Source organism: Dendrobates tinctorius, unplaced genomic scaffold (assembly GCF_039654945.1).
Source record: "Dendrobates tinctorius isolate UK_male_01 unplaced genomic scaffold, ASM3965494v1 ptg000081l, whole genome shotgun sequence".
NCBI lineage: Eukaryota > Metazoa > Chordata > Amphibia > Anura > Dendrobatidae > Dendrobates > Dendrobates tinctorius.
The window spans coordinates 13,644,668-13,654,116 of record NW_027361749.1 but is presented as its reverse complement, the minus strand read 5'-3'; the positions used below and the strand labels follow the sequence as shown (position 1 = coordinate 13,654,116).

General features: G+C 55.1%; 1 protein-coding gene across 2 annotated transcripts in view; it reads left to right on the top strand.

Annotated features, from left to right (window-relative positions):
- Positions 1–663: 663 nt before the first annotated feature.
- The window catches only part of PRKDC (protein kinase, DNA-activated, catalytic subunit), a 503,687-nt gene continuing 494,901 nt past the window's right edge, over positions 664–9,449 (top strand). For both annotated transcript variants that reach the window (XM_073583775.1, XM_073583776.1), the window contains exon 1: positions 664–957. In XM_073583775.1, coding sequence (XP_073439876.1) covers positions 753–957 — 205 coding nt within the window. In that variant the 5' untranslated portion in view covers positions 664–752. The remainder of the gene's footprint in view (positions 958–9,449) is intronic.

Below are 9,449 nucleotides of genomic sequence, written 5' to 3'. Positions count from 1 at the left end.
CAATAGTCGGCCTGTCCTGCCATGTCACAAAGTATATAATCTGTACACTGCACAATAGCCGGCCTGTCCTGACATGTCACACAGTATATAATCTGTACACTGTACAATAGTCGGCCTGTCCCGACATGTCGTACAGTATATAATCTGTACACTGCACAATAGCCGGCCTGTCCCGACATGTCACATAGTGTATAATCTGTACACCGCACAATGGCCGGCTTGTCCCGACATGTCGCACAGTATATAATCTGTACACTGTACAATAGTCGGCCTGTCCTGACATGTCACAAAGTATATAATCTGTACACTGCACAATAGCCGGCCTGTCCTGACATGTCACAAAGTATATAATCTGTACACCGCACAATAGCCGGCCTGTCCCGACATGTCACAAAGTATATAATCTGTACACTGTACAATAGTCGGCCTGTCCTGACATGTCACAAAATCTGTACACTGCACAATAGCCGGCCTGTCCCGACATGTCACAAAGTATATAATCTGTACACTGTACAATAGTCGGCCTGTCTCGACATGTCACAAAATCTGTACACTGCACAATAGCCGGCCTGTCCCGACATGTCGCACAATACAGAGAGGATAGTTTCACTTCCTGATGACAGGGCCGTGCAGTACTGCATTGGCTGATAGTGCGGACACCGCGCCCCCTAGCGGCCCCGTGTGTGACGGGTGTAAGCTTAGTGGCTGCTTTCCCGCTTCCTCCCCGGTCAGCAGTCCCCGCCGCTGCTGACATGTCGTCCTGCGAGGCCGGTCCTTCTGATGCCGGTGGAGAAGATGCCGCCATCCCTGAGTCTGCGAGTGGAATCCTGGCCAGTCTTCATGAATTACACCGCCTCCTCGGCTCCGGGGATCCCGGCAGTTGTGCGGCGGCGCTGAGCCTCCTACGGAGCCTGGGAGAGGAGTGTGTGATCTCCGCGCCGGGCAGCAGCGAGCTGGGTGCGTGCGGGACCGGGGGAGGGCGTATCGCCGGTCGTGACACTACAACTCCCACGTGTCCAGCCTCAGTGCAGGTCATGATAGGAGTTGTAGTTCCACAACAGCCTGAGTACTGGTACAGTTCATGTCTTGTAGTCACTGAGGTTCTTCTCCCAAAAAGTGCAGCTACTGTATGAGGCATGTTCTGTAGCTCCATAATGGCCGGTCCCAGGTCAGGGCGCTTCTCTATAACCCACAGCTTACTGATCACTGGGGTCTGAGTGCTGGGACCCCCAAATCCCAAGAGTGTGTCAGAGGTGCCTGAGGGGGCCAGGAGCTAGCAGAGGCTGTGCTCCCTCCAGTCCCATACACCATAAGCGCTGCGGCCTCGGTGCATTATTATATATAAAGGGGTTTTACCAGGACCTAACGTTAGGTGTCCGACGACTGATCGCGATACGTGGGCTGGTCTTAAGGCTGGTTTCACACTAGCATTTTTTAGCGCAGCACACCGTGCGCGTCCATGCGCCATGCTCCCCTATGTTTAACATGGGGGAGCATGGTCTAGCGTTTGTATGCGTTTTCGTGCGCATGCGTTTTTTTGTAGTGTGCGCCGGACGCAGGGCCGGACTGGGACTAAAATTCAGCCCTGGCATTTGAAGTTACACAGGCCCACTAGTCACATGGTGACTATATAATATCTTTGTACAGTTGTAGTTTACAAGAAGTGAGAGGAGATTAACACGACTATATAACATGTAGTCACAGCTGTGCCCAGTATTTCAGCTCAGTCCTATTTATTGCTTTTAGGTACAGTACTCCTCCCAAAGCTCTGTCCCCTTTTGTATGCATGATTACAGAATTCCTGGCAGAACTGCTCTCTATTGGGCAACCAGACCCCCTGGTCATAGCCGCCCCTATCATACCTCCCAACTTTTGAAGAAGGGAAAGACTGACAAAGACTGCGGCGCGCGCAGCGCACCGCTGTAAATTTTGGCCACGCCCAACCACACCCATTTCACAACTAGTCACACCCATGTCCACACCTAATCGCACCCATTTAGCACTGCTGATCACACTGACTGGTACTGAGGGCACAGTGGCTGGCATTATGGGCACACTGACTGGCACTAAGGAAGAGAGAAAACAGAGAGAGAAAAAAGAAAACAGAGAGAGCGAGAAAGAAAGGGGAAAGAAAGAAAGAACAGTGAGAGACAGAAAGAACAGTGAGAGACAGAGAAAGAACAGAGAGAGAAAGAAAGAGGGGAAAGAAAGAAAGAACAGAGAGAGACAGAAAGAACAGAGAGAGAAAGAAGGAAAGAAAGAACAGAGAGAAAGAGGGGAAGAAAGAACAGAGAGAGAAAAAAAGATTAGAGAGAGAAAGAAAGAACAGAGAGAGAATGAAAGAACAGAGAAAGAAAGAAAAAGAGAGAAAGAAATAAAGAAAGATTCTACAAAGATACTATAGCAGCCCGGCTCCCATTGTAGTGCCCACCTGAGCCTCCCGATGCAGGACCTATCATGATCCGCTCACATGGCCGACATCCCCGATTCCAAGGCGATCCTGCTGTCTGCGCTGTCGGAGGAGGACACGGTGATGGATCTGAAGCATTCCTGGTTCCGTCACAATCTCCTCAAGAAATTATCTCATTTCCGGTCAGCTTCCAGCACATCACTTCAGGTGGAACGTCATGTGTGTGTTTTAAAATGCTCCTCGGGGCTCCGCCGTGTACTCCTGTGTCTGTGGGAAAAGCCCGCTTTGTATGCTTTGTACACACTTGGCTCCGCTCCGTACATCCCGTACACATATGGCTCCACTCCATACATACACGGTTCCACTCCGTCCACCTTGTACACGCGTGACTCCTCTCCGTACACCTCGTACACGCGCGGCTCCTCTCCGTACACCTCATACACGGCTCCTCTCCGTACACCTCATACACGCGCGGCTCCACCTCGTACACACACGGCTCCTCTCCGTACACCTCATACACACACGGCTCCACCTCGTACACACACGGCTCCGCTCCGTACACCTCGTACACGCGCGGCTCCTCTCCGTACACCTCGTACACGCGCGGCTCCTCTCCGTACACCTCGTACACGCGCGGCTCCTCTCCGTACACCTCGTACACGCGCGGCTCCTCTCCGTACACCTCGTACACACGCGGCTCCTCTCCGTACACCTCGTACACACACGGCTCCTCTCCGTACACCTCGTACACACACGGCTCCTCTCCGTACACCTCGTACACACACGGCTCCTCTCCGTACACCTCGTACACACACGGCTCCTCTCCGTACACCTCGTACACACACGGCTCCTCTCCGTACACCTCGTACACACACGGCTCCTCTCCGTACACCTCGTACACACACGGCTCCTCTCCGTACACACACGGCTCCTCTCCGTACACGCGCGGCTCCTCTCCGTACACCTCGTACACGCGCGGCTCCTCTCCGTACACCTCGTACACGCGCGGCTCCTCTCCGTACACCTCGTACACGCGCGGCTCCTCTCCGTACACCTCGTACACGCGCGGCTCCTCTCCGTACACCTCGTACACGCGCGGCTCCTCTCCGTACACCTCGTACACGCGCGGCTCCTCTCCGTACACCTCGTACACGCGCGGCTCCTCTCCGTACACCTCGTACACGCGCGGCTCCTCTCCGTACACCTCGTACACGCGCGGCTCCTCTCCGTACACCTCGTACACGCGCGGCTCCTCTCCGTACACCTCGTACACGCGCGGCTCCTCTCCGTACACCTCGTACACGCGCGGCTCCTCTCCGTACACCTCGTACACGCGCGGCTCCTCTCCGTACACCTCGTACACGCGCGGCTCCTCTCCGTACACCTCGTACACGCGCGGCTCCTCTCCGTACACCTCGTACACGCGCGGCTCCTCTCCGTACACCTCGTACACGCGCGGCTCCTCTCCGTACACCTCGTACACGCGCGGCTCCTCTCCGTACACCTCGTACACGCGCGGCTCCTCTCCGTACACCTCGTACACGCGCGGCTCCTCTCCGTACACCTCGTACACGCGCGGCTCCTCTCCGTACACCTCGTACACGCGCGGCTCCTCTCCGTACACCTCGTACACGCGCGGCTCCTCTCCGTACACCTCGTACACGCGCGGCTCCGCTCCGTACACCTCGTACACGCGCGGCTCCGCTCCGTACACCTCGTACACGCACGGCTCCGCTCCGTACACCTCGTACACGCACGGCTCCGCTCCGTACACCTCGTACACACACAGCTCTGCTACATCCACACTGTAAATCCTGACCCCACACATACTTACCTCAACCAGCACCATGACAACAGCAAAGCAGAGTCTTGCAGACGGTAGAGGCAAGGCTGAGCGCACAGGACCTGTGATGAGGTCACAGGAGGGGCAGAGTCAGGGGTGATATGATCGGGGGTCTGGACAAAGGCTCCTGATCATGTGACCCCCTGACTCCTCCCCTCCTGTGATCTCATCACAGGTCCTGCGAACAGAGCGAGCAGGCAAGCGAGTGCGACGCTGTGAGTGGCTGCGGGGGGGAGGGGGTCTCATGCTACGGCGAGGATGGGGTGCGTGGGGGGGCGTGGCGGCTTATCTCCCTGCAGTGCGGGAGGAACTTGAATCTATCACCGCCGTGCCCGCAGAGGGCCGGCGGCAGGAGCCACAGTGGCCGCAGCAGCTGGCAAGCGGCCAGATGTTCGGGCGCTGCCGCCCGCGGCCCACGTGAAAGCGGCCCAGCGGGAAAATGCCAGGTTGGTTATATTGCCAATCCGGGCCTGGCCGGACGCAACCTGTTGCATTTTTGGTCGCCCAACCTGTGTCAAAAAAACGCATGCTCACGGAATGCGCCAAAAAATCACAGTCTATGGGAACGCAGGTGTGCACATGGACATCCGCATGCCTGCGTTTAAAAATCGCATGCGTTTTAAGAGTTAACATGGCTAGAAACTGGTTAAAAAGCATGCGCCTAAAAAAAGCAAACACATGCAAAACACTTGATGCGTTTTTTGCATGCGATTCTATTGCGCACGAAGCGCTGTGCTAAAACACGCTAATGTGAAAGTAGCCTAAGAGGCCTTCATGATTCTGTCAGGTCTGGGTCAGGAGATCTATGGCGTTCGCAGAGACTGTGAATACATATGTCTGAATTTGGCTCTATTAAAGCTTTTGAATACCAGATTGGTGGGTCTGACTCCTGACAACTCTGATCAGCCAACTGCTCGGGGTCCAGAGCAACTAATCTGCCCCAATGTGTGATGTACGGCTGTGGAAGGTGCTGGTGGCCCCAGCTGATGTGGTGAATCCTAGAAAACGTGCAGTACCAATGACAGCCGGCCATGATGTACAGAGCTGTGCCAATAATTGTGCGCCATCAATCGGCGGATTGTTAGGGGCTCAGAGCCATAGGTTTGTGATCTATCCTTAAAGCAAAGACATTAATACTACAGGGATTTCCTGGTATTGTCGGTGTGAGCGGTCCACACACTGTCATGATTTCCCAGTGTGAACGGTCCGCACGCTTTTATGATTTCTCTACATTCCCAGTGTGAGCGGCCCGCACACTGTCATGATTTCCTTGTATTGCAGGTGTGAGCGGTCCGCACGCTGTCGTGATTTCCCAGTATTGCCGGTGTGAGCGGTTCATACACTGTCATGATTTCCCAGTATTGCCGGTGTGAGCGGTCCACACACTGTCATGATTTCCTGTTATTGCTGGTATGATTGGTCCACACACTGTCATGATTTACTGGTATTGCTGGTGTGAGCAGTCCGCACGCTGTCATGATTTCCTGGTATTGTCGGTGTGAGCGGTTTGCGCACACTCATGATTTCGCAGTGTGAACGGTCCACAATGCTTTCATGACTTGCCGGTGTGAGCAGTCTGCACACTCATGATTTCCCAGTGTGAACTGTCCGCACGCTGTTGTGATTTCTCTACATTCCCAGTGTGAGCGGTCTGCACGCTGTCATGATTTCCTGGTATTGCCGTTGCGAGTGGTCCACACGCTGTGATGATTTCCTGGTATCACCAGTGTGAGTGGTCTGGACGCTGTCATAATTTCCCCATATTGCTGTTGTGAGCGGTCCGCACGCTGTCATGATTTCCTGGTATTGCTGGTATGAACGGTCCACACGCTGTCATGATTTCCTGGTATTGCCGGTGTGAGCGGTCCGCATGCTGTCATGATTTCCTGGTATTGCTGGTGTGAGCGGTCCGCACGCTGTCATGATTTCCTGGTATTGCCGATGTGAGCGGTCCGCATGCTGTCATAATGTCCTGGTATTGCCGGTGTGAGCGGTCCGCACGCTGTCATGATTTCCTGGTATTGCCGGTGTGAGTGGTCCACATGCTGTCATGATGTCCTGGTATTGCCTGTGTGAGCGGTCCCCATGCTGCCATGATTTCCTGGTATTGCCGATGTGAGCGGTCTGCATGCTGTCATGATGTCCTGGTATTGCCGGTGTGAGCGGTCCCCATGCTGCCATGATTTCCTGGTATTGCCCGTGTGAGCGGTCCGCACGCTGTCGTGATTTCCTGGTATTGCAGGTGTGAGCGGACCTCACGCTGTCATGATTTCCTGGTATTGCCGTTGCGAGTGGTCCACACGCTGTCATGATTTCCTGGTATCGCCAGTGTGAGTGGTCTGGACGCTGTCATAATTTCCCCGTATTGCTGTTGTGAGCGGTCCGCACGCTGTCATGATTTCCTGGTATTGCTGGTATGAACGGTCCGCATGCTGTCATGATGTCCTGGTATTGCCGGTGTGAGCGGTCCGCACGCTGTCATGATTTTTTGGTATTACCGGTGTGAGTGGTCCGCACGCTGTCATGATGTCCTGGTATTGCCGGTGTGAGCGCTCCGCATGCTGTCATGATTTCCTGGTATTGGCGGTGTGAGCGGTCCGCACGCTGTTATGATTTCCCGGTATTGCCGGTGTGAGCGGTCCGCACGCTGTCATGATTTCCCGGTATTGCCGGTGTGAGCGGTCCGCACGCTGTCATGATTTCCCGGTTTTGCCGGTGTGAGCGGTCCGCATGCTGTCATGATTTCCCGGTATTGCCGGTGTGAGCGGTCCGCATGCTGTCATGATTTCCTGGTATTGCCGGTGTGAGCGGTCCGCACGCTGCCATGATTTCCCGGTATTGGCGGTGTGAGCGGTCCGCACGCTGTCATGATTTCCCGGTATTGCCGGTGTGAGCGGTCCGCATGCTGTCATGATTTCCCGGTATTGCCGGTGTGAGCGGTCCGCATGCTGTCATGATTTCCTGGTATTGCCGGTGTGAGCGGTCCGCACGCTGCCATGATTTCCCGGTATTGCCAGTGTGAGCGGTCCGCACGCTGTCATGATTTCCTGGTATTGCCGGTGTGAGCGGTCCGCATGCTGCCATGATTTCCCGGTATTGCCGGTGTGAGTGGTCTGGACGCTGTCATGATGTCCTGGTATTGCCAGTGTGAGCGGTCTGCACGCTGTCATGATTTCACGGTATTGCTGGTATGAACGGTCCGCACGCTGTCATGATTTCCCGGTATTGCTGGTATGAACGGTCCGCACGCTGTCATGATTTCCTGGTATTGCCGATGTGAGCGGTCCGCGCGCTGTCATGATGTCCTGGTATTGCCGGTGTGAGCGGTCCGCATGCTGTCATGATGTCCTGGTATTGCCGGTGTGAACGGTCCGCACGCTGTAATGATTTCCTGGTATTGCCGGTGTGAGCGGTCCGCACGCTGTCATGATGTCCTGGTATTGCCGGTGTGAGCGGTCCCCATGCTGCCATGATTTCCTGGTATTGCCGATGTGAGCGGTCTGCATGCTGTCATGATGTCCTGGTATTGCCGGTGTGAGCGGTCCCCATGCTGCCATGATTTCCTGGTATTGCCCGTGTGAGCGGTCCGCACGCTGTCGTGATTTCCTGGTATTGCAGGTGTGAGCGGACCTCACGCTGTCATGATTTCCTGGTATTGCCGTTGCGAGTGGTCCACACGCTGTCATGATTTCCTGGTATCGCCAGTGTGAGTGGTCTGGACGCTGTCATAATTTCCCCGTATTGCTGTTGTGAGCGGTCCGCACGCTGTCATGATTTCCTGGTATTGCTGGTATGAACGGTCCGCATGCTGTCATGATGTCCTGGTATTGCCGGTGTGAGCGGTCCGCACGCTGTCATGATTTTTTGGTATTACCGGTGTGAGTGGTCCGCACGCTGTCATGATGTCCTGGTATTGCCGGTGTGAGCGCTCCGCATGCTGTCATGATTTCCTGGTATTGGCGGTGTGAGCGGTCCGCACGCTGTTATGATTTCCCGGTATTGCCGGTGTGAGCGGTCCGCACGCTGTCATGATTTCCCGGTATTGCCGGTGTGAGCGGTCCGCACGCTGTCATGATTTCCCGGTTTTGCCGGTGTGAGCGGTCCGCATGCTGTCATGATTTCCCGGTATTGCCGGTGTGAGCGGTCCGCATGCTGTCATGATTTCCTGGTATTGCCGGTGTGAGCGGTCCGCACGCTGCCATGATTTCCCGGTATTGGCGGTGTGAGCGGTCCGCACGCTGTCATGATTTCCCGGTATTGCCGGTGTGAGCGGTCCGCATGCTGTCATGATTTCCCGGTATTGCCGGTGTGAGCGGTCCGCATGCTGTCATGATTTCCTGGTATTGCCGGTGTGAGCGGTCCGCACGCTGCCATGATTTCCCGGTATTGCCAGTGTGAGCGGTCCGCACGCTGTCATGATTTCCTGGTATTGCCGGTGTGAGCGGTCCGCATGCTGCCATGATTTCCCGGTATTGCCGGTGTGAGTGGTCTGGACGCTGTCATGATGTCCTGGTATTGCCAGTGTGAGCGGTCTGCACGCTGTCATGATTTCACGGTATTGCTGGTATGAACGGTCCGCACGCTGTCATGATTTCCCGGTATTGCTGGTATGAACGGTCCGCACGCTGTCATGATTTCCTGGTATTGCCGATGTGAGCGGTCCGCGCGCTGTCATGATTTCCTGGTATTGCCGGTGTGAGCGGTGCGCATGCTGTCATGATGTCCTGGTATTGCCGGTGTGAGCGGTCCGCATGCTGTCATGATGTCCTGGTATTGCCGGTGTGAACGGTCCGCACGCTGTAATGATTTCCTGGTATTGCCGGTGTGAGCGGTCCGCACGCTGTCATGATTTCCCGGTATTGCTGGTATGAACGGTCCGCACGCTGTCATGATTTCCCGGTATTGCTGGTATGAACGGTCCGCATGCTGTCATGATTTCCTGGTATTGCCGATGTGAGCGGTCCGCGCGCTGTCTTGATTTCCCGGTATTGCCGATGTGAGCGGTCCGCATGCTGTCATGATTCAGAAGTCTTAAGGCTGAGTGCAGACGGAGTTTTGAGCCCTGCGGATTTTTTCCGTGCAGAATGGAAGAAAACCGCAGGTCAAATGACCTGCATTTTTCCTGCGGATTTCTTCCATTTTTCACGCGGTTTTCATGCGGTTTTTGTGCAGTTTTCCATTGCGGTTTTCCCCCTG